The 24,478-nt window shown below is 39.7% G+C and overlaps 5 protein-coding genes, 1 long non-coding RNA gene and 1 other non-coding gene across 7 annotated transcripts in view; 4 read left to right on the top strand and 3 right to left on the bottom strand.

Annotated features, from left to right (window-relative positions):
• Positions 1–921: 921 nt before the first annotated feature.
• LOC147920993 (uncharacterized) lies at positions 922–3,773 on the bottom strand. Its single transcript, XM_087501328.1, has 3 exons — positions 3,122–3,773; positions 2,527–2,649; positions 922–1,805 (listed from the first exon to the last, which is right to left on the bottom strand). The coding sequence occupies exons 1-3, from the start codon at positions 3,771–3,773 to the stop codon at positions 922–924; spliced, it is 1,659 nt and encodes a 552-aa protein (XP_087357454.1).
• Positions 3,774–4,862: 1,089 nt separating this feature from the next.
• LOC147920992 (putative F-box protein At1g32420) lies at positions 4,863–5,363 on the top strand. Its single transcript, XM_087501327.1, has one exon. It carries the CDS (start codon positions 4,863–4,865, stop codon positions 5,361–5,363), a length of 501 nt encoding a protein of 166 aa, XP_087357453.1.
• Positions 5,364–5,500: 137 nt separating this feature from the next.
• On the top strand, positions 5,501–6,079 carry LOC147920991 (putative F-box protein At5g50220). The gene has a single exon (XM_087501326.1). It carries the CDS (start codon positions 5,501–5,503, stop codon positions 6,077–6,079), a length of 579 nt encoding a protein of 192 aa, XP_087357452.1.
• Positions 6,080–8,256: 2,177 nt separating this feature from the next.
• LOC104767112 (homogentisate phytyltransferase 1, chloroplastic-like) overlaps positions 8,257–24,478 on the bottom strand; it is a 79,258-nt gene continuing 63,036 nt past the window's right edge. The window contains exons 4-5 of the mRNA XM_087502044.1: positions 8,738–8,842; positions 8,257–8,638 (exon numbers count right to left, since the gene is read on the bottom strand). Coding sequence (XP_087358170.1) covers positions 8,597–8,638; positions 8,738–8,842 — 147 coding nt within the window. The 3' untranslated portion in view covers positions 8,257–8,596. The remainder of the gene's footprint in view (positions 8,639–8,737; positions 8,843–24,478) is intronic.
• On the bottom strand, positions 8,884–9,681 carry LOC104767111 (uncharacterized). The gene is made up of 4 exons (XR_764179.2): positions 9,348–9,681; positions 9,181–9,270; positions 8,999–9,099; positions 8,884–8,909 (listed from the first exon to the last, which is right to left on the bottom strand). It is a non-coding gene; the product is annotated as an uncharacterized LOC104767111 (long non-coding RNA).
• On the top strand, positions 10,474–11,792 carry LOC147920990 (uncharacterized). The gene is made up of 3 exons (XM_087502043.1): positions 10,474–10,747; positions 10,842–11,138; positions 11,241–11,792. Exons 1-3 carry the CDS (start codon positions 10,589–10,591, stop codon positions 11,790–11,792), a joined length of 1,008 nt encoding a protein of 335 aa, XP_087358169.1. The 5' UTR covers positions 10,474–10,588.
• Positions 18,037–18,143, top strand: LOC147920989 (small nucleolar RNA R71). Its single transcript, XR_015591829.1, has one exon. It is a non-coding gene; the product is annotated as a small nucleolar RNA R71 (small nucleolar RNA).

The following is a 24,478-nucleotide window of genomic DNA, read 5'->3' as shown; positions in this document are numbered from 1 at the left end:
TGATTAGATAGATAAAGCAAAGATCTACAATATTGAAGAAGGAATCAAACACGAATTCTTAATATCTGGAAAGTTATGGAACCAACAAAATCCAAGAATCTTATGTTTTTCTCCTTCAAGGAGGTACAAGATCTAAAAATAAAATTGAAAAAGGAATAATTCCCAAAAAGAGTAAAAACTAGGTTTTTGACTATCTAAAAAGCTGGCTCCTTTGGTGGCTGCAGGTACAACCCCTTTAAATAGAAAAAGTAGTGGAAGCCCTAAAAATGCTAAAAGACAAAATAGCCAGGCGGCTCGACCAACTCGACCTGGTGCTCTGTCGAGTGACCGGTCGAGTTGGCTCCTATTGTGCTCCTCCCACTTGGTCGAGTCCCTCTCATCACACGGTCGAGTGTCTGGTCGAGTGGGCAGTCGAGTTGGACTCCGAACCTTGGTTCTTCAGCCTTAGCTCCTTTGCTTTCTCCTCATGATTGCTTCACTTCTCCTCAGCATTGCTTCCATGCTCCTTAAGCTCCAAAATCACCTGTTTATGCATGAAAAGATGCAAATGCGATGCAACTAAACTCTAATGCAAGAACAGTCCTAAAGCTATGTAATAATGGTCAAAATGGATAGCAAAAGATGCAAAAGATGTGAATATATTAAGGGAAAACAGGGTAAAATATATGAACATCAGCAGCGGGACGAGAAGAAGTTTTGAACTTCTAGGATGATGTTTGGTCCCACTGTATCCCAGTTCGTGTGGAAAAAACTAACAGAAAATCCATCTGGTCCAGGTGCTTTTTCTGCATGTATGGAGAAGCATGTAGTAGCAGACGGTAAAGCAATGAGGGAGAGGTTCATATCCTCAGAGATACAGGGTTGAATGGCTTTCCTCACCGGTTCCAACCGAGGACTCTCTTGAGAGGTGAAGAGTTCATCTTAATACGAGGTAATCACTCTTAGAATATTGGGCTCCTCATACACAGCATTTCCATCTTTGTCCTCCAACACCGAAAATTTATTTACAGCCATTCTTCCTCTGGTTATCGAGTGAAAATATCCAGTATTATTATCCCCTAAAGATAACCAAAGTTGTCTGCTTCTTTGTTTCCAAAATTCTTCTTCTGCTTTGTAGGCCACCATCAGCTCTTTGTTAATTCTGGAAATGTTTTTCTGGATTGGAGTTGGGTTTGACATTGCTGCATCCAACTGCTCTTTGAGGTTTTCAGTCAACTCTCGACTGTTTTTTGACTTTTCTTTTGTCCACTTAGAGATTGCATTTCTGCAGTGTTTAAGCTTTTCCTCCACCTCCTCATGAGCATCTTTCGACCAGATTTTCTTTATCAGATTTTTTACTTCCTCATTCTCTTTTAAATGTCTATCGTATCTAAAAGTTCCCCTCTTTTTCTTCTTTGTGAGGTCCAGTTGGGTGAGCAAAGGGCGGTGATCGGAGCCTTCAAATCTGAAATATTCACTTCGACTAAAAGGAAAAGTTTCCGCCCATGCTTCATTTGACATAGACCTATCAAGGCGGCAGAAGACTAGCTGATCATTCCTCTTACCCCTCCATGATAGAAAATTTCTAGAGTGACGCAAATCAAACAGATCACACTCTGCCATGAAGGATCGAATATCTACGAACGTCCCCACGTGTCGGGGAGGCTCTCCTTGCTTTTCGGAAGCATCAATGATGTCGTTAAAGTCGCCTGTCAAGAACCAGGGATCCTCTCTCGCTAGTCCCAAGGTTGTTAGCTCCTTCCAGATTTCTTTTCGCTTTGAACGATCTGGCTCCCCATAAACAAAGGTAGCAAAGAAACTTTTACCTTCAAAATCAATCTTAGTATCAATAAAATTTTGACAACTTGACAATATTGATAACTCCTAATCTTGTTTCCAGAATAGGGCTAGTCTTCCTCCCCCAGTCTATGAGGTGGGATCAAGAGGTGAGCAGGGTAGTTCATCTATTGTAAGGAGTTTAAAACTTTTTCATCTAGATTTTTCGTCTCCATGAGGAACAGGACTTCCGGTGAGATCTTGGAATGAAACTCCCGGAGGCGCTGGACTGTTATGGGGTTCACCAGCCCACAACAGTTCCAACTTAGTAATTTTAAGGAAGAGGAGAGGGTGGATTGTGAAAATCCACCTTCTTCTTAACCATAGCTGGGATTATCTCTCCTTTTGGTGCTCCATCACAAGTCTTGCTATTTTCCCCGCGATGGGAGGATCCAGTTTCAGGGATGCCTTTTTGTTATGGTGAAGATTGAATAAGGCACTTGTTTCACTTGCTTGATTTTGCTTTTGCTAATCTAAGAGAACTTTTTTTTTGGGATTTTTGTAGGGGTGGTCTACCGCGTTTTTTCTTCCCGAGGCAGCATTTGAGATATGCGTAGTATCCCGTTGAGATCCAGCCTCATAAGTGGTCAGAGGGGATGGTTCAAGATGTACCGGGTGCTGCAGGGTATCATTCAGGTTTGAAGCTCTTGCCGCCTCAATAATCCTGCTTGCGGTTTCTACAGTTAGGCCTTTAGCTTCCCCTTGAATCACAACTCAGGTACTGAACTGTAACCTCTTGGAGGGTTCCCATTACCTCCTCGGTAGAAGGAATGGGCCTGGGAGGAGGAGGGGTTACTTCTGCTGATGATAGAGTGTGTTCCACCAGGGGACGCCCTGTTATAGAAGTTTCAGAGTTTTCAGCTCTTTGTGAGGGTTTTTCTCTCCAGAGTAAGTTTGTGTTTTTATATCCTCCCCTAGTTGTGGTGTGACCTTGAGTAAGCGTTTTTAGAGGAAGAGAAAGAAAGTGCAGGTGAGCGTGAAGGAAGCGCTGATCTACTTCTCTCACGAGCATTAGAGGGTCAAGGTTGGTGTCTGTCAAGGTTGGTGGCCAGAAGGCTTCTTTGATGAGGGGACAGAGCTTGGAAAGATCCTCGAGAGTTTGACTGGTGGCGTAGATGATTAGAGGGGTTTTGTGTGGAAGAGTGGTTCCCCTGAGTTGTGTCTTGTGTCCTCGATCTGGTTGGTCTATCCTGTGGAGCCATAAAGTTGTCCCATGGAGTGTAATAGTTTCTCTAAGGTTCAGGCTTGTCTGGAACACTCGTTTAGGGGTTCAGCTTCTATTGTCTCTCTTTTTCCGCTAAGAAACCTGGGCAGAATTTCTTTTCATGTGATAGTCTATTGCAAAATAAGCAGTGGTTTTTGAGGTTCTTGTAGCGGAAGGAAACCAGGGCTTCACTGCCATCTATGAACTCGACTATTGTTTCCTTTACCAAGGGTTGTAGGCCATCAATGAGTACCTTTATTTTAACTGTCAAAGTTGTAATCTCTGAATCCAATAGTTCTCCGAGCTCCTCACCAATTGTTCTCACCATTTCAGGCAGCCATAAATGTTTAGGGAGTCCTTGGATCTCAATCCAGAAAGGGATCATGGATGGAAACGTCTCCAAGATAATCGGTTCCCATTTTTGGAGGATAACCATCCACTGGTCGAAGTGGTATGGTCTGCTATCTAACACCTTCTCCATATCTTCCTTATACTCAAAGCTGAACTGAACGCAGCCTTTTCCGAGATCTGATCCTGATGCTTTTCCTCTTAGGTTCCAGCGGTTTGAGAGTAAAGGGAAAAGAGACCATAATCTTTGAGCCGGTGGGTTTGTAAGGTCCATTAAGGTAAGAGAATTTTCCTCAATCAGCTTAGAGGTATTAAGATCCAGAGCTCTGATTCTTTTACAGGTAGGGGGAGAGAAGCCGCTCTCAATGTTTTTTCCTTTCAGGTGGTATGGTATCCTCTTTTCCATGGTTCTAGAGCTTCGGGTTCAAGGGGATGGGGATGATGGTGGGATGGGTTCGAACAGGTTACTCACTTAGCAAGTGAGATTTTAAACAAAGGAACAATAGGGGAATACAAGGTTAAGACTCTTTTGAGAAAGAAGAGGGAAGCAACTACCTTCGGAGTGTGATTTGTCGCCAGTTGAGATGCCACGAAGACAAAGCACAGCTAAGAATTCCGATGTTGGAGAAGAGAGTTTGGACGGGGGGAAGAAAGCATCCAGCGAGTTTTGGGAGTTTGGTGGAGGGACCGCTGAATAAAGCCGTTATTAGGTACCAGAGTTTGGTGAGATCTGGATAATACGGGCTTTCATACTTCCTTTTGTCCTTCTAGGGAAAAGTGCCTGGAAGCGTTTTGACTTTCAAAATACCTACAGTGCTAGTGCCAGACATACTCAAATGCTAAATATTCAGATACACAAACGTCAAAAAATATAAATTTACACCACTTAATATAATAATACAAATGAAATATTAATTAAATAAATGATACAAAATTTATCTCAATAATAAAATGATTCTAATAAATACATATTCGATTCATAATTAAATATTAAGTACATGTATTTCAGAATATTATTTGTATCAGTTGCATATAGTTGATGCAATTCAATCTTAATTTACATGTATTAAAACTCAAAATATTCAATATTAATATTTTTCATTGTCCAAAGATCAATTTATTTTTCCATATCAAATCTAAAATATACTGCTATTTATCAGATTTTTTTTAAATAAATTTATATTATTAATTATTTAAAAATACGAAAATAATAATTATAAACAAAAAATTGTAAATACTTATATATATTCTGTTGGAATACTCCAGATGTGGTGTTAATATTTAAAATACTGGAACCTGTTTTTTTTTTTTAAATTTTTTTAAATTCCTCACTTTTTTTATTAATTTTAAATCCAATAGCAAAATCTAGAAAGCAAAATCCAAAATCTAAAATATAAAAACCAAAAACAATCTAAAAAGTAAAAACTAATAACCATTCATGGCGGCCTTGTAAAAACTATTGTGTTCAATGATTAGGGTTTACAAAAAAAAAAAAATGAAAAGAGAAAGAGAAGAGAATGATCATATTCATACGGCCTCACAATCTCCTAAACCGAATAATCTTAAACGTAGTTGCTGCCGTGAAATCACAGCCCGTGATATCAATATCCCTCTCGATCTAAATGTGGAGATACTGAAGAAACTCCCATCCAAAGTCTCTAGTGAGATTCCAATGCGTCTCAAAGCTATGGTCAACCATAATCGGTACCGTAGAGACTTCATAAACTCGATCGTGACTCGGTCTTTGTCTCAGCCGCGGCCTGATGATCTTCACTTCATCTTCCACCACTTTGCCCGTGAACCTTTCTTCTTCTACTCATCTACTTATCCTGACAATGGAAACGCAGTATCAACCGTGGCACGTCGCCAATACGATAGCTTAGAGTATCAATACGTCCGCGCCTTGATCTATTGTTCTCCTTTAGATTCTCATGATATACAATCCTACAACGAGAAAATTTATTTCTTTACCTGTTATGGAATCGTCTTTACCTGATATGGAATCGTCTTTCACGTACGTAGGCTATTTCTTTGGGTACGACCCTGCCATGAATCAATGCAAAGTAATGAGCGTGCTTACCAGTTTTGAAAAGTGGGAGCATGTTTATCGAGTTTTTACATTGGGGGGATCCAATGAAGCAATGGAGGAACATTCAAGGCATTGAAAATAACTGTCCAGTGATGAGAGGGGTACACATCAATGGAACTATCTATTACGGAGCAAAAAGGTCCAACAAGGGTACAATTATGAGTCATGATATTATGCTTGTGAGCTTCGACTTTAGCTCAGAAAGATTTGATCATATAAATGCTCCTAAAGTAGTGACAGATGTCTTTAGGAACCAGACTCATCTCGTAAACTACAAAGGGAAGCTAGGATGCTTAAGTTACACCATCGTTAACTGTTTTGAGATGTGGGTTATGGACAATGCTGAGAAACAAGAATGGTTGAAAACTATGACTTTCTCTAGCTTCGCTTATACCCCGATGAAGAGTATAATAGATAGATATTCCTGCGTCACTTTAGGTGGTAAGATATTTTTATACCAACGTAGACATCATCGTAATGAACCTTTTCACGTCTACTATTATGATCCGGCGTTAGACAAATTTAGAAGAATTATAATTGAGGGTAATACACAGCGTAGGCATGGCTATGCTATTGACATTTTAGGCGTGTCCGATCATGTTGAGAATACAATGCGTTTGTAATTAAGATTTTGTTGCACCACTTGGCCAAAGAAGTCAACTATATATTATGGCGACTTGGGATCTAGGATGACACATAAACACCATTTGGTGTTGTTGTTGTTATTATATATTCAAATACTTAAACATTCTATTTAATTATCTATTCTCTATACATGAATATATATATATATATATATTTACTCTTATAAAGGTGTAGTAGTGATTCATCCATCTCTAACCTATTTTGTTCTAAAGTCAGGGCTTTCTAACAAAAATCCATATGAGAACATATGTAAATGTCCTTGTTTTTGTCTTGTCCGAAAGATATAACCAAGTTCATGTCCTCCTGAAGGCTATATGAAAGTCCTTAAAATTTTCCTCTATCTTATATTAGTTCCATCCCTCACTCCAGATGCTTTGTTAGAATCTTGATCTCCAAGAAACCCACATTCTGTTTGAAATCAACTCTAAAATCTTTGTTTTAAACTTATACTGTTGAAGGGTTGGAGGAAGTACCAATCGTTTCGAGGTGTACTCAGCCACGGCTAGCTCACATAAACAAGGTAGTGTTCCATCTTCTTTAGGAAGCTTAAAAGGATCACAATTTACATCAGAAGTGCAAACCGAACACGAAGGGGTATCCGTAGTTTGATGTTTCACGTTTTGGGTTTACAGAAAACCGTAAAATGAAGAAAATGAAGAGAGACATAGAAGAGAATGATGATTATAAGAAGTCAAAATCTCCAACATCAGACAACTGATTAAGTCCCAACTATGTATATGCTCATCATGAGAGCTGCAACAACAGCCTGACAACAAAATCCTGTTGTTCAAACAGAGAGGCGAAAAATATGTATCTTTCCGATGCACTTTTTATCATAGAAAATATCCATATAACCCTTTTAATATTTATAAATTTATTATGTAATCCATTAAAATTCTTGTTTTGGTTTGTTTGATTATGTGTAAGTTATTCATTCGTTAGTCTTAAGTATTTCCGAAACTTCGGTATAGATTAACAAAGCTGTATGAAATTTCGTGACTTCGTTGAAGTAGCAAATACAAATATTTGGATAGATTATTACATTTTTATCACACAACAACATGTACCATCCACACATGTACCATATACTTGATCATTTATCTCTTTAACACAAAACTGGGTGCATCCATCCTCTCCTCCCATTTTACATGGAGCTGGTTGGTAGCATAGGAAACTTCCCTTTATTTCAAAACCTATTTTACAATAATCATTAAACAAATATAGATTAATAATAGAATAAAATATATCTATAAAAATAAATGAATATAATAGTGTGTATAATAATAAACTAGTACCGGGAGTGTTATCATCACAATGAACTGAAAATGTGACAAAGAGAATAGTGAGAACAAATGCGAGCAATAGCCATTTTTATGATATTATTTTTGTTGTTGTTGTTGTTGTTGTCCTTGTTGGTGTTGTTGTTTTACATTGGATGTGTTTATATATAGTAACACAAATAAAACGTAAGAGGTATTTTTTTTCTAGTCAAATGTAAAATAATCGATCTATTTTATATATATAGTAACACAAATAAATGTAATTAAGAGGTAATTTTTTTCTGGTCAAATGTGAACGATAAAAGAATCGAACTATTTTAAACCAAAAAAGTGATAGATTTATTTCTTTAGATTGCGGTCAAAAGAAAATAAAAATGGAGATTTGTTTTCTTTTGTAAAATGATTAAGTTAATAACAAATCTAAACTATCTGTCTCTCACAGTTCCATTTGTTTAGAAAGCTTATAGGAACACAATTTACATCCAGGAGATTTGACTTTGTTGCAGTTAATTAAAATACAGCAAAATAAACCACTTGTCCTTCAAATTTAGTATGAACGCCATTCCCATTATACGTTACCAAACTGCGTTTCAAAATTGACTTGATGAGTTATGTCAACAAAATAATTTGGTTTTCTCAGTTCACCTGAGTCTTAGTGCAATATTGGTCCTAAGGAGATCTTACTAGGCTGGTAAGAGAAGAAGGCTCGGTACAAGCCATCAGCATGAGCCACCTTGTTGTTATATATTTCTTCTCAAGAAAAAATTGTTACGTGGCTTAACATCATCGTTAGTGTCTTGGCTAAACTGGATTACCATTGAAGCATTTGTTAATCTTCTTGTTCGTTCAGAGGGTCCACAAAATTTAGTTTGAGATTGGTTAATGTCAATGAATTGCATGAGCTTGAAAGCAAAGTAGCACCGCCAAGGTACACAAACACAACAAAGCTAGTCTCTTCATTGTTCATAAGCAAACAAGCCTTTTATAACAAGCCCACAAAATTATTTATTTTCTTATGTGAAACACTTTTCAAGACTGTTGATGTTTCAGAATAAAGTACCCTAATCTCTACCAAAACATAGTGACTTTGCAAGTCAGTGGGGATGCAGCTGCTTATGTACTGGCCCAAAATGCGGTAAACACTTTGACGAACTTGTCTGAATAAAAACAGAAGCATAGTGATGACTTCTTCTTCTTCTTCTTCTTCTTCTAATGTCACTTCAAAAAAGGTAGCAGCAAGTACTTTGCATAAAATAGCTGATGCAGCAAAAGGAGAAATTATCAGTAAGTTATATCTAGAGACTCCAAATTGGAGAGAATGAAAAGGCTGTAAGACTCTTTATAAACCAATCTAACCTTCCAAATGAACATATAACATGAAGTTATTTCGGTTTTGCTACTCAGATCAATGGACTTAGCTCGAGTCCACAAAGTTGTTGCGAGTATAACATGACCGACAACCTATAAAAGAGCAACAGAACGGAACATAAAATGAAACCTATAAGATTGGTCTTCCAAACACATGGGTCTGCAACAAAGTTTCACAGCTTTTAGTAACATAAATATCTGATTCTGATGGAGAACATCAAAACATAAAGAAACTGGTCTAGCTAGCACCTAAATATGTAGAAAAAGGCGATTTGAACAATAATAGCTCGGACAGTGAGGATACACATTGCGGCAACCAACGCAAATCTCTTCCACCGTAACAGTGGCAACTGTATAGCAGTAGGACAATGTTACTAAAAACCTCATTGAGCCAAAATCCTAGTGGTGAATAACTGAATAAACTTGCTTACATTGATAGAATATGCAGTACCGAGTATGAAACTCACGGAAAGGGCCCAGAACAATGGCCACGAACCAACTATCCACCCCAGCCAGAAACTCTATAAAGCAAATCAAATTACTTACTGTGTATAAAGACTTTTAAAAGTTCGAACTTTATGAAAATGGCATATCATACCATGATGGAGAAGGAAGCTACTATCGCAATGCCGGTTGTAACAGAATATTCCCCTGATGCCAATGGAAGATAAGGTTTGTTAACCTGCAAAAAACCAGTCTCCTAGTTTACCAGAAACCAGTCTCCAAATTAGCTTGAACAGCTAACTTTGTTTGCCTCTGCTAAAGACTGCAGTCCAAGACCACCTTCAGACTTGGGAAGACAAACATCCCTGCCATGATACCGACTCTGCCAGGAACCTGATATGCTGTCGGATCTTTTCAAGTGGAAGGCAATCATCAAGAGACATCCGCCTGGGAAGTAAAGGGAGGCCTAAATAGCAAACCGGCAATGAACCACTTGTAAATGGAAACCGAGCCAAAACTTCAGTCCGAACAGAACTTGAAACTCCAGCCATGAATAATGTTGATTTCTCCAAACTTATGCTTAGGGCAGAAAATGCTTCAAACTCCTTAAACACCTCGAGAACCCCTTCCATCGAGGAAACATGTTCATCATAGAAAACTAGAATATCATCAAACAAATATGAGTTAATCCGATACTCCTGCAGCGAGGGTGGTAACCAAACTTCTGAGCAATTGCGGCTCTATCAAGGAGCGTAGAGAGAGTATTCATGCAGATCACAAACAGGTATGGAGAGAGTGAACAGCCCTGTCGCAAGCCCCTTGCACTCCGAAAGAAACTGATAAGCCCCATCGGGTCTATGTGAGGAAGAAGCAAAGGGTAGAAGGAACACGTGTGGAAGAAGAATAGAGCATGTGAGTGTTAAGCAAAGTGTATATAAGCTTGTAAATAAGAGAGAGTCGGTTATGTCGTTGGAGAGGAGTGAGAACAAAGGCCTTGATTGGTAGTGTATATAAGTGAGCATACAGATTTTAGAAAGCCAATCATGTTTTGTTTAGAAAGCATAAAAGGAGCATAAAGGGAGCATAAAAGGCTTTTAAATGCTCTATAGCCCAATGCTCCTAAATGAAGCATTTCCCAAGCATAATGGTTTTAAAGTTATTAAAATACAATTTTACCCTCATTAATCACCTAGAGTTTACTATAAATTCACAATAATATTTTTGACCTAACCCTAAAGAAAACGCATCAGAGAAAAGTCTGCAGCAGCAAACCTCAGCAAACCTCGTAAGTTGAAAAGCAACTCTTCCATTTTTTTAATCTTATAGCCAAATTTCTTGTGTATATTCATATATGATGCAAAAGGGTACGAAGATGTCTTGTTGTTTTTCTTGAAGATGATGGTTTTCATTGTTTCTCATCTATTATTACCTTTTTGTTTTTTAATGCAACGTCTCACAACATTTTTTGTCAAAGCCAGAAATATAACATATAATAATATTGTAAACAGTTTCAACATGTCGAATCAAGAAGAACATGTGCAACCAACAAGCAAGGTATGAGTATATATGTTTTACGTACATGTTGATTTTTTTTGGTTTGTGTGGTGGTTGAAGTTTATGTATTATTTATATTTTTGGGTTGGTTTAGCCAAAATTTATGTGGACCCATGAAATGAGTCATGAGATGCTAGTGTTAGCCAGTGGTGAGAAAGATAAAGGATACTGGAGAGGTACATGTTTTAGTGAAATGGGAAGACAGAACATACGAGCAGGATTTTTGAAACGGTTTGGTTTGGACTTGCAATGGAAAAAAATTAAAACTCGGCTAGAGCATTTAAGAAAGCAATATGATATCTATAAACGTGTCACAAAGAACGTCACAGGGGTGGGATTCAATGAGTTTGAAGAGCTTGACATGAGCCCTGACTGGTGGGATCAACTCATTGCGATAATTTCTAATTAATTAGACAGTGACAATATACATTTTATAATTTATTAGTTTCTTATATAAATAGTTTCACTCTTATTGATATTTTATATGTTGCAGGCTTATCCTGAAGCATCAAAAATTCGTCAACATCCATTGCGTGATATTCCCCTGCTTGACCATTTATACAGCAAAGTTACAATCTCGGTAAGTGACGGTTGGCAGCATCAGGAAGGACCAAGTCAGTTGCCTCAAGATATTGAATTTGAAGAAGTAGGAGTTGAAGAAATATCATCACCCATCCGTGAAGACAATCAAAAGGCACCAGAAACTAATGTTTCTAGCAAGTCTCAGGAGAGATCTACCAAATCAAGATCTTCGAGAAAAAGACCTAACCCGGATCATTGGGATCGTATCACAAGTACCTTAGAAAATCAAGAGAGGTTTTGGTCAGCGGGGCAGAGAACATTTGATTCCTTCAATCCATTTAGTAGTGCCATATGTTCTGAAGAGTTGCTAAAGATGTCTACATTAGATCATGATGGCGAGTTGTATTGGACAGCTCTTGACTACCTAGCTGGAAACGAGAATAGTCGTCAGATTTTTATGACTTTACCTACGGAGCAACAAAAGATAAAGTATTTGGAAAGGATCACAGGAAAGAGGAACTAGACAATTTCTTAGGATGGATTTAATTTTGAGGGTCGTTTTCTTTGAATTATTTTTCGTTTTCGTATGGTATTTTTTAAAAACATGTTTTGCTTTAAGAGATTTATTATTTTAGTTACGAACTGGCTCTCTCTTTTAAAATATGCGAGTAAAAGACGTGAGGAATGAGGATAATGGATATTTAATATAATATTTTTTCTTGCTTAATTAATCTATTTTACCTTTGTTTATTACAGGAGATTGCAATGATGTGTAATCAAAGTATGGTTGTTGTGGTTCGCTTAATGGTCGAGAGTGAACGACAAGATCCATACTCTGATAGACAATTAATGAGGACGGATCGAGGTTGCGGAGTACGTCATACTATGCAAATGATTACTGGTTCTGGTAAAGAATGCTATGAAACCTTGCGAACGAATCAAGAAACCTATAGAAGGTTATGTGATACTCTCAAGAATGATTACAATCTTAAAGAGTCACGTGAATGCACTGTGGAAGAAGCTGTGGCGATGTTCTTAGAAACACTTGGGCATGATGAAGTGCAGAGGCAAATTGCTAAAAACTTTCAACGCAGTCAAGAGACGGTGAACAGAAAATTTATGGAAGTGTTAGATTCCGTACTCCTTCTGTTGAAGGATATTTTAAAGCCTCAACCAGAAGAGTTTCAACAGATTAATACTCGGCTATTAGCAGATAGAAGATATTGGCCTTTATTTAGTGGTTGCATTGGAGCTCTTGATGGCACGCATGTGCCGGTACGAATTAGAAGTGATCAAAAAGAGAGGTATTGGAATGTAAGAAAGCAGTTCCCCTCGATGAATGTTCTTGCTATTTGCAACTTTGATATGAAGTTCACATATGTGTATGTTGGCACACCTGGAAGAGCACACGATACCAAAGTTCTTACGTATTGTGCACAAGAAGACAGGTTCTTCCCAAAACCTCCTCAAGGAAAATATTTTGTTGTTGATTCTGGATATCCAAATAGGAAGGGTTATTTAGCGCCATATCGCAAAACAAGATATCATCCACATCAATGGGGTGAAGGACCATCTAATTCTGCAAGCGAGATGTTTAACAAACGACATTCATCTTTGCATTCAGTGATTGAACGTACTTTTGGTGTGTGGAAGGCAAAGTGGCGAATACTTAAAAATGAGGCGCGGTATAGTCTTCAAACACAGTGCAAAATTGTTGTAGCAACCATGGCTCTTCATAATTTTATACGTTCATCAAGCATTATTGATGATGATTTTGAAGAGTACGAAACGATGGAAGAAGAAACATTGAATCCTTTTGATTCAGATGACGTACCCGAAAACGAAAACACACGTTATGAACCTACAGGAGATGCATATATGAATGGGATCCGAAACAATATTGCAGAAAGTATTTGGGCTGCTCGACATTAGTTATTAATAATTTTGAGATTATGTTTTATATGTTTTTATGCTTACAAACTATTTTTCGTATGATTTGTTTCATTTATTTTAATATTCATAAGTTATTGTTTCATTTGATATTATGCTTATAAGATGTTTTAATTTGTTTTTCAAAATAAGTATTTTAAACTATTTCATTAGCAACAAAATCTATATTTGTATATTTAAAATGTCTAATTTAGTAATTTTATGTCTAAATGCTAACCAATCACATATCATTGTTAATATATTAATAACATACAGCTTATGCAGCATACTGCTCATGCTGCATAATGCTAATGCTCCACTAACAGTTGTTACAATCAAGGCCAAAGTCGTATGTGACTTCTGAGGAGTGAGAGTATTGCTTTAGCTGCGTCTAAAGGCTCTTACGGTTACAGTTCCGATATCGTTGTATCATCATTCATATAATACAAAGGAGTGTTCTTATTCTATCAATTGGTGCGCTTGTGATCTGCGATCGAATCAAACGCTGAGAGAGTTAGGGATTTCACACAAATTGGGGATTTTATCAAATCAGAGTAATTTCAAGATTGAGATGGTGATGGAGCAAGTTTTGACACCGGTGAAGGAGTTTTCAATGTCGGAGCAAGCATCAGTGGAGATCTACGATCAATTAGCCGCGTTGGGAACAAAGATTCGCGAATCCGAAGATTGCATAAATGATAAATTTGCGAAACGAGATTACGAGATGAAGGAGATCCATCGCAAGCTTGATTTCTTGATTGCTTCTGGACCTGCGACGGAGACGGTTTGAGAAGTTGGTGGTTCGAGTCAATCCGGAGCCGCGAGAACTCAACATCGCCGCAATCAGGTATCTGTCTACCCTCAGGAACCTTGCCTTAGTCAAATTAGGCCTGGGCTTAGAGAGAATTTATTCAGAAATGTGGAGATGGCAATATTCGAAGGAGTTGGAATATATGGTTGGATTGCTCGGGTTGAGAGATTTTTCAGAATGGGTGGTTATAATGAAGCAGAGAAGCTGGCTTTAGTTTCCGTAAGCTTACAAGGAGAAGCTCTGAGCTGGTATAATTGAGAAGCCAACAGGAGACAATTTGGAAGTTGGGAACAGTTTAAAGCTGCTCTGATGCTACGGTTTGGCAATTTGAAGATTAGAGGACCAAGTCAAAGTTTGTTTTGCATCAAACAAACAGGTTCTATCTCAGATTACGTGCAGAGATTTGAAGATTTATCTTCACAAGTAACTGGATTAGATGATCAAAAACTGGAGGGTATTTTTTTGAACGGATTGACAAGGGAAATGCAAGAATTGGTTCACATGCAGAAACCTAGAGATCTCCCAGAGATGATAGCTGAAGCAAGAGCTATGGAAAATAGTTTAATGTGAAGAGTGGTTAAGAGGGAGTTACAAATAGTCGACAAGGAACTTAAGGATCCAAACGTCTCTGACTACAAGAGTAACTACGGTCACAACAATAATACTTGGAAGTCAAAGATGATAACTACAGACTTAACTCAAGGAAATGACAGACAAGTAAACAAATATGAACAGAGACCAAGGAGACATAATAATGGTGCAGAGCTAGATGAGAAGAGAAGGAAGGTAATCTGTTTTAAGTGTGATAGACCTTACTCTAAAGATCACAAATGCCCAAATAAGGAGCTTAGGGTTTTAACAATCTTTAATGGATATGAAGTGGAGGTGTTAGAGGATAACGAAGTGGATACGGAGAATGTGTGCATAGCAGAGCCAGTTGGAGAATGCATGGCATTATCATTCACCTCATACAGAGGAATTTCATCCCCCTCAACAACTAAAACAAGAGGTACGGTGGGGGCATCGGATGTGATCATCATGTTGGATAGTGGTGCCACCCACAACTATATCTCACCTGCGGCAGTGAAGAAACTAAAATTGAAGTGTAGAGAAGACCCGAATTTGACAGTTAAGCTGGGAACAGGCATATTAGTTCAAGGGTTGGGAGTTTGTGAGAAGGTACACTTTTCAATCCAGAACTTATAATTCACTATGGAGTTTGTTGTGTTGGAGCTAGGACAAGTTGACATTATTTTGGGAGTTTACTGGCTACGCACATTGGGAGATTGCCAAGCCAACTGGGAGAAGAATGAGATGTCATTCCTATATAAAGACAAGATAGTTACGATCAGAGGAGAATCAGATTTGGAAATATCAAAGATGTCTCTGAAATCTCTATCCAGTGGGTACACAGTGAACACGAAAGGAGTGCAAGTTGCTCTGTACAACCACCAAGTCATTCAGGTGACACAACCTTTAGCTGGTGCTATTCAAGAAGTATTGGCAAGATTCGATATGGTTTTTGCTATTCCAACAGATCTTCCTCCGATCAGAGGCACAGAACATGCGATCAATCTTTTATCAGGGAATAACGCAATCAGCGTCAGACCGTACAAATATCCTCATGCACAAAAGAAGATAATGGAGCGAATGGTGAAAGAGATGCTGGATTCTGGTATTATAAGACCAAGTCAAAGTCCTTTCTCAAGCCCTGTTCTGTTAGTAAAAAAAAAAAGGATGGAAGCTGGAGATTTTGTGTTGACTACAGAGCCTTAAACCGAGTAACAGTACCTGATAAATTCCCTATACCCATGATTGATCAGCTACTTGATGAGCTAAATGGTGCAGTAATGTTTTCCAAGTTAGACCTTTGGGCTGGTTATCACCAAATCAGGATGAAAAAAGAAGATGTAGCAAAAACGGCATTCAGGACTCATGACGACCATTATGAATTTCTGGTCATGCCCTTTGGTTTAACAAACGCACCAGCAACTTTTCAGGCTGTAATGACATTTTGTTTTACAGCTCGTCTTTGGCAAAACATGTAGAGCATTTGGAGATCGTGATGAGAATATTGGAGGAGAACCAGTTATTTGCCAATCATCAGTGGTTCGCAGTTGCGGCTCGAAGTTGTGCTCGATCATCTTACCCGATGAGGCGATCGTGTTAACCACCGGGTTGGTGATCGGGTGGACTGGTGTTGAGGAACTGCACGACATGACGTAGGAGGTGACTCCTGACTTGTCAAAGCTTCGGAGTTCGAGCATTATCCCCTCTCTTTCAGCTTCCCCCATGTCTTCATTTAGCTCCGGTTCGATGACTTCCCGATAAGTATCAAGCAGTTCCTTGTAGAGCTCCGTTTCTTGATGTACGAATCCCTCCTTACTATCAAATGTCAGCGCTGTTTGTAAACAATCCCCGATTGCAATCTCCTCAAACGCCTCGTCACTCAGTTTTTCTAACTCCTCTATCCAGAAGGTTTGCCCTGCTATTGTGGGTTTTTCATAGTTTCCCGAATGTCAAACTGCATAGTAAGGTCTTCCCCGAGCTTCAGATCGATCTTTCCATTCCTCACATCTATCATTGCCCATGCGGTGGCTAAAAATGGTCGTCCTAAGATAAGTGGATCCCTTGGCTCCACATCCATCTCCAAAACCACGAAGTCGGTTGGTACGTCAACTGACCCTACCTTGACCGGCAAGTTCGATCTGCTAGGACCAATTGGATGTCGGTGGGCTTAAATTTCTTGAATCCAAGACGTTTGGCTACAGTTAAAGGCATTAGGCTGACTGATGCTCCCAAATCGCAAAGACATCTTCCGAACTTCAAGGGTCCAATCGAGCAAGGTAAAGTAAACGACCCCGGGTCGCTCAGTTTCTTAGGTGCAGTGGTCCTGTGGATTATAGCACTGTATTCATGATTGAGTATGACCATCCCTTGCACTTGTTTGATCCGCTCCATCACCGCATCCTTCATGAATTTCTGGAAAGGAGGTATCAGGGTGAAAGCGTCTATTAGGGGCATGCGAAGTTCGAGTTCCTGCATCTGTTTCTCGAACAATACCTTGTACTTCTCAAGAAGTTCCTTGCGAAATCGTACAGGGAATGGTAAAGGTGGCTTGTAAGGTGGAGGGATGAATCTTCTTTCTTTTTGTTTCTCTCCTCTTGGTTTGTCTGCGGGGGGTGGAGTGACCGAGGTGTCAACCCGATCATCTATCCGAGTAGTGTGGTCGGGTGCCGTGTCAGGTTTCTCTGGAGAATGGTTTGGTGGTTGAGCAGGAGTGGGCGGTTCACGGAGATCCTCCCCATCTAAATCATTGTTGGCCTCAGTAATGTGCAGTGGTGCCGGCCGAGGTGGTAATTAGCATCCACTCCGTAGGGCTATGGCAAGCGCAGACTCCTGACTTTTGGAAGTTGAGGCCGATTTATCTGTAAGCACCTAGATTGGAGAGCCTAAGTCATCAAACTTGTTGTGTAGTTGCTTGAAATTGGCCGATAAACGGCAGGCAAGATCATCGAATCTTGTAGTTATTTGTACGGCATCAGTCTTGTGAGTTGACAGGACTTGGTGCATTAGTGAGAGCAAATCTAGCGATGAGGAATTATATGAAGGTATGGGGCTGATAGTCTGATTAGTTGGGAGGTAGGTCCTAGTCCTTGGTGTGTGACCACTTTGATTATAGATGTAGTTCATGTCCTCTAGCTGAGCATTCTCCCCATCTTGTTGTAAAAACTGCTCTTCCTCTGATAATGCATGAACATGTTGCTGCTGGCTGAGTAGTTTATCGAGCTTGTCATTGAGGGCTTTCATGCCCCTCTTGTACCTGGCATCTTCCTCTCCTGTAGATCGCATAATACGATCGTATTCCTCATTATAATGCCCATCAGACTGAGCCAAATTCTCCACTAGGTCCCAACCTTTATCAACATCCTTGTTGAGGAAGTTACCGTTGCTTGCGGTGTCCAGCAACATCCGTATCTTGGGGACCATTCCTCTGTAAAGTGTACTTAGCAATGAAGCATTGCTGAAGCCATGATGAGGGCACCTGGTAGTGTATCCCTTGAAACGTTCCCAAGCTTCACTGAACGTTTCATTGTTCTTCTGAACAAAGCTGGAAATGTCATTTCCCAGCCTTGCGGTTCTGGAGTTAGAGAAGAATTTGGCCAGAAACGCCTTCTTGCACGCTTCCCAAGTGGTGATGGACTCCTTGGGGAGTGATTTATCCCAGAGGTGCGCTTTGTCTCCCAAGGAAAATGGGAAAAGCCTTAGTTTGAATCCATCCTCATTAACTCCACTTATCTTTGTGAGGCTACAGAGCCTATCAAACTCATCCAGATGGTCCAATGGGTCCTCCATTGGCAATCCATGAAACTTGTTGCTCTGTATCATCTGGATGAGACTACTCTTGATCTGAAAATTGTTGTTCGGGACAACAGGTGGCACAATGCCATTCCTTTGAGTGTGAGTTGATGGAACATCTCCTGCTCCGATGTAAGTCCTTGTTTGAGGAGCTGGTGGACCGTTTTGATCATTCATTGTCTCCTCACTTGTTGGTGGTTGCGGTTGTCGAACTTGTTGTTGCGGAGTAACCGTGGTCTGTCGATGTTGTCGATGAATGGACTTAGGTTTTGGTTACCCTTGGATCGTGTTTGCATGCACAAGTAGGTGACAGAGTGTGTACACGAGGGTCAACTCAATCCAAGGTGATCGAGTGACGGGTCGGGTGGGTGCTCGGGATGTACCTGAAATGCAAAACAAACAAAAACGAAAGCAAACAAGTCAGATTCTGAACCAATGTAGATAAGAGAACTTGATCTAGCAAGTGCTGAAATCCTAAACGTAGCAAAATTAAATTCAACCAAATGGCAACGACGCCAAATTGATAACAAGGTTTTTCACCCAGGGTATCAATTCCCTATACAGTTGTAGTACAAAGGGTTATCAATCCAAATGGTTGTTATGCTAGCATATAGGATGCAATCAGAAGCAAGCAAGCCAAGCCAAGCAATAAATGGTTTTGTCTAACAATCCTAAAATAATAAAAGAAAAGAATATAAACAAGGAACCACACGACCTAAGCACTCGATGCAAGCATTCGAGTACAGGATCGAGTGGGGTGATCGAGTAAACAAAGATGGTATGAACAACTCGAAGGGTTACTCGAAGTAGGTGATCGTGTACCTATTCGGGTAAGGGATCGACTGATGAATAAAAATGCAAACAATTAAAATACGAAAACTTCTAAGGATGGGGTAATCGACTCCTAAGTGTTCCTGACCAATACATATGTCTTACATGCCTCAAGCAAATATTCCCTAGATAATGAATCTCTAAAATCTTGTTAAAACACTCTCGTGATAGAAACAATCAACCTTGATCACTCCCGTACCCAACTCTCGTTGGAGAAACATGACCAAGCAGGCAATATGAACCGATTCATTATTGTCAATAAACCCCTTACTCATCTAATCTCTTAGGCTAAGTGAGTAAATCTCTAGCATTGGTTGATTCAAGCATTTCATCTACACCTCTCGGTGGTAAAACACCTTAGATCTAATCTCACCCTCTCGGTTTGTTGACAGCATTAAGAACACCAATCTAGAAGGGAATTTATAAAATATAAACAATCAAACTAAGACATCCTAATCGATCAAGAACACTAAATCATCTATCACATCCCTAGAAACTTTACTACACTACTCGGAAATCATTGCAAAAGACATAGAAATAAAGATAAACGAAAATTGCATTGTATTAAAAGATAGAGTAGAGAAAATAGAGTACAAAGTAAAAATCTAAAGAAATAACAAAAAGATATAAAAATCAATCCTAACAAAAGTGGAAAAGAGTTTTGAGTCGCTCAGTTCTCTCACAGAAGCTCTCGCTCTCTGGTTTGAGGGTCTGCGGCGTGCTAGGGCGAGAGGAAGAAGAGGGGGTTTATATATGGAAACCCATTAACCCTAGCTTCCCAGTCCTGAGCTAGGGTCTTCAGGTTGTTCATCCTTCTCTCGGATCCTCCTCGATCGTGTTGGGGTTCGGACTGTTCTTCCAGCTCGATGGCTCCTTCGGGTACACGTTCGGATTTGTCCTTGTTTTTCCCCATTTTAGGCTCTAAAGCACCTGTTTTCGTCCAAAGTATGCAGATGCAAGAATGCAACACCCTAAATGGCCTAAATGCGAATTCCTACAGTTAATGACCTAAAAAAGCTAAGGTAAGGGTATAAACAATGCAGAATATGGACAAAAAAGATACTTAAAACATGTAAATTAGAGACTTATGTTGGAATTGGTTGACCTTCCTCCTTTGGCCATGGGAATCTAGGTTGGATGGGAGGAGGAGAGAGGTCAGGAAAATGAGAAGGAGGTCTCGCCGGTGGTTGGGAAGGCGGAGCAGCAGCGGCCGGAGCTGACGGAGGCAGACGGCGACTGGACTGGCGAGTTGGGCGAGAAGAAGAAGCTTCGCCGTCGACAGTTCTAGCCTTCTTGTTGGGTACCATCACTCCAAAACACTAAATTGACAGTGGATCCAGGTAGAGGGCTCAAAATCGATCGGAGTAGCACTTGGAATCACTCAAAACGGAGCAGTATCGGAGAAGTTATGAGGAATTGTAGCTGTTCGTCGGGTTTGAGGATTGAAGAACAAGAGGGACGGCTTGAGGGTTTAAGTCACGATTGCCTCGGTTATAATGGTGCCGACCGATGCCCATTAAGTGGTATCGATCGATGCTGCTTCTGTCGGACCCGGCCCAGTTGCAATTTGAGGCCCAATTCTCGCAAAACCCAAACTTAAAACCCTTCAACCTTTCTTTTTTTCTGCGATCCAATATCGGTGCCGACCAATACCCAGGTGGTATTGATCGATGCTGATCCTTGATCAATGGTATCCAAAACTTTTTCATTTTTTTTTTAGTTTTTCTGAAACAAATAAAACTCAAAACCAAAAATCAATATGTTAGTAATCCTAAAGAAAAATTTGAAAAATAAATAGTTCCTACCAGTGGGTTGCCTCCCACTCAGCGCTTGTTTTAAGTCATTAGCTTGACTTGGCAACGGATTAGGCAGAAGGTGCTTCGTCCAAACGCACAATGTGTCCGTCTGGTATCTCAGCTTGAGCCTAATAATGTTTCACCCTTTGACCATTAACAGTGAACTTCTCTCCCTTGGAGTTTAGCAACACAATAGCTCCATATGGTTTAACTTCATGGACAGTAAAAGGACCAGACCAACGGGAACAAAGTTTTCTTGGAAACAACTTCAAATGAGAATTGTAAAGGAGTACCTAGCCATTAGGATCAAAGTGTCTGGAGATGATCTTCTTATCATGATAAGTCTTGGTTCTCTCCTTGTACTGCTTGGAATTCTCAAATGCATGAAATCTCAGCTCATCCAACTCATTCAACTGTACTAACCGTCTCTCTGAAGCTGTCTTGGCATCAAAATTCATCAACTTAACTGTCTAGACTGCTCTAACTCCACTGGAAGATGACATGATTTCCCATAAAGCAGATGAAAAGGTGTGGTGCCAATTGGTGTTTTATAAGCCGTTCTATATGCCCAAAGTGCATCATCAAGCTTCATAGCCCAATCCTTCCTTGTAACACCAACTGTTTTCTCAAGAATCTCCTTAATCTGCCTGTTGGGAACCTCTACTTGACCACTAGTCAGTGGGTGATATGGAGTAGCCACTCTATGCTGAACTCCATACTTTTTCAGCAGCTTTTCAAACATTTTATTGATAAAGTGCTTACCTCCATCACTGATAACAATTTGAGGCACTCCAAATCATGGAAAGATAATGGTCTTAAACAACTTAAAAACCACAACAGAATCATTCTTTGCATAGGCAATCGCTTCAAACCACTTGGAGACATAATCAACAGCCACTAAGATGTATTGATTCTTGTAAGAAGAAATAAATGGTCCCATAAAGTCAATACCCCAACAATCAAACACTTCAACTTCAAGAATGAAGTTTTGTGGCATCTCATTCCATTTACTGATTTGACCTTTCCTCTGACAGACATCGCATCTTGTGACAAACTCTTGAGCGTCTTTGAACATCGTTGGCAACCAAAAGCCTGCTTGGAGAACCTTGGACACTGTTTTGAATGTAGCAAAATGTTCTGCATAGTCATATCCATGACAATGAAACAAAACGTCAGGTACCTCACTCTCTGCTAAACATCTTCTGTAAACTCCATCACTGCAATGCTTATACAAGTAAGGTTAATCCCAATAGTATCTTCTAAGCTCTCTCATGAACCTCTTCTTGTTATAGCCAGTGAACTTCTCTGGTTCTACCTCTGCAGCAAGATAATTGGCAATATCAACATACCAAGGTTGATTTGAGCTAGCCACAGCAGCTAAATCTCCATCATACGACCAATCTGTTTCGGGAAAACATGGGTGTCGACCGATGCCATGGTGGTATCGATCGTCACCATCTGCATCCGAGAACAGATCGTTGTTTTCATCAGTCTAAAACCCTATATCCACAAAATAAATGTGTTTTTTTAGGCAAACAGACTTGTATTAGGACATCATCATCAATTCTAATCCTGGATAAGTGATCAGCAACACCATTCTCTACTCCTTTCTTATCCCTCACTTCAATGCCAAGCTCTTGTAGAAGAAGAATCCGTCTCAAAAGTCTAGGCTTAGCATCCTTCTTCTGCATCAAGTATTTTAATGCAGCATGATCAATATGAACAATGACTTTGGAACCAACTAGATAAGACCGAAACTTTTCAAAAGCAAACACAACCGCCAACAACTCCTTCTCTGTTGTTGCATAATTTCTTTGTGCATCATCAAGTGTTCTACTTGAATAGTAAATTGCATGAAGCTTCTTGTCTCTTCTCTATCCCAGCACTGCTCCCACTGCATAGTCACTAGCATCACACATAACATCAAATGGTAGATCCCAATCTGGTGGCTGAACAATAGGAGCACTCACAAGCTCTTGCTTAATCCTTTCAAAGGCTATCCTGCACTCATCAGTGAATTCAAACTTGACATCTTTGCACAACAAAGCAGAAAGTGGTATAGCTATCTTGCTGAAATCCTTGATGAATCTCCTATAGAACCCTGCATGCCCAAGAAAACTCCTTACTGCCTTCACATTCTCGGGCATTTGAAGACATGTCATCACATCTATCTTAGTGCGGTCAACTTCACTACCAGCTTCTGAAACCCTGTGACCAAGCACTATGCCATCTCTAACCATAAAATGACATTTTTCCCAATTAAGCACCAGATGCTTTTCTTCACACCTTGCCAACACCTTGCATAGATTATCTAAACTGTTCTTGAATGAAGACCCATAAACTGAAAAATCATCCATGAATACCTCCATATAGTCTTCAATCATATCAGTAAAGATAGACATCATGCATCTCTGAAATGTCGCAGGAGCATTACAGAGACCAAAAGACATTCTTCGGTAAGCAAAATTACCATAGGGGCAAGTAAAAGTGGTCTTCTCTTGATCATCAGGATGAATCAGAATTTGGAAGAACCCGGAATAACCATCCAAAAAGCAGTAGTATGGATGATTAGCTAACCTCTCAAGGATTTGCTCAATGAAGGGCAGCGGGAAGTGATCTTCTCGGGTTGCAGCATTCAGCTTCATGTAGTCTATGCACATCTGATGACCAGTAATTGTCCTTGTAGGGATCAGCTCATTCTTGTCATTCTTCACCACTGTTACTCCATCCTTCTTAGGAACAACATGTACCAGACTAACCCAATTGCTGTCAGATATTGGATAGATGATCCCAGCATTCAGCAATTTCATGATCTCCTTCTTGACAACATCTTGCAAATTTGGATTCATTCTCCTCTGATGCTCAATAGATGTCTTAGCTCCTTCCTCAAGATGAATCCTATGCATACACAAGTCTGGAGAAATTCCTGCAATATCATCAAGAGAATAGTCAAGAGCTTTGCGAAACTTGCGCAACTTACTTAGCAGTAAAGTGAGCTCTGCATTGTTCAAGGAAGCACTAACAATAACAGGATAAGAAGAATTTTCACCCAATAATGCATACCTTAATCCAGCAGGAAGTGGCTTGAGATTAAGCTTTGGAGCTTTCTCAAAACTCCAATCAGAAAATTTTTCAGCTTGTGAAGAAGTACTAACCAATTCCTCTTGTGCAACCAGCTTCTTCAATTGCTCATTAGCATCAAGTAGATTGACATATCCAGCAGCAATGTCATCTAGATGCTCAACCTCTTCAACAGAAGCAACCAATGCTCTCTCAAGTGGGTCTTCAGGATGCAACTCCTTGAATACCTCTTCAGCAAGATTAGACTAGGTGTCTACATAGAATGTCTGACCATCAATGGTTGGCCTTTTGACCAGCTTGTCCATGTCAAAACGCATTTGCAGATCACCAACATTGACCCAATTTGCCCTCTCTTGACATCAATTATAGCTCCAGCATTGGCTAAGAAAGATCTTCCAAGGA

This window comes from Camelina sativa, chromosome 19 (assembly GCF_030686135.1).
Source record: "Camelina sativa cultivar CO46 ecotype springtype chromosome 19, ASM3068613v1".
In the NCBI taxonomy this organism is placed as follows: Eukaryota; Viridiplantae; Streptophyta; class Magnoliopsida; order Brassicales; family Brassicaceae; genus Camelina; species Camelina sativa.
This window is presented reverse-complemented; position numbering and strand designations above follow the sequence as displayed.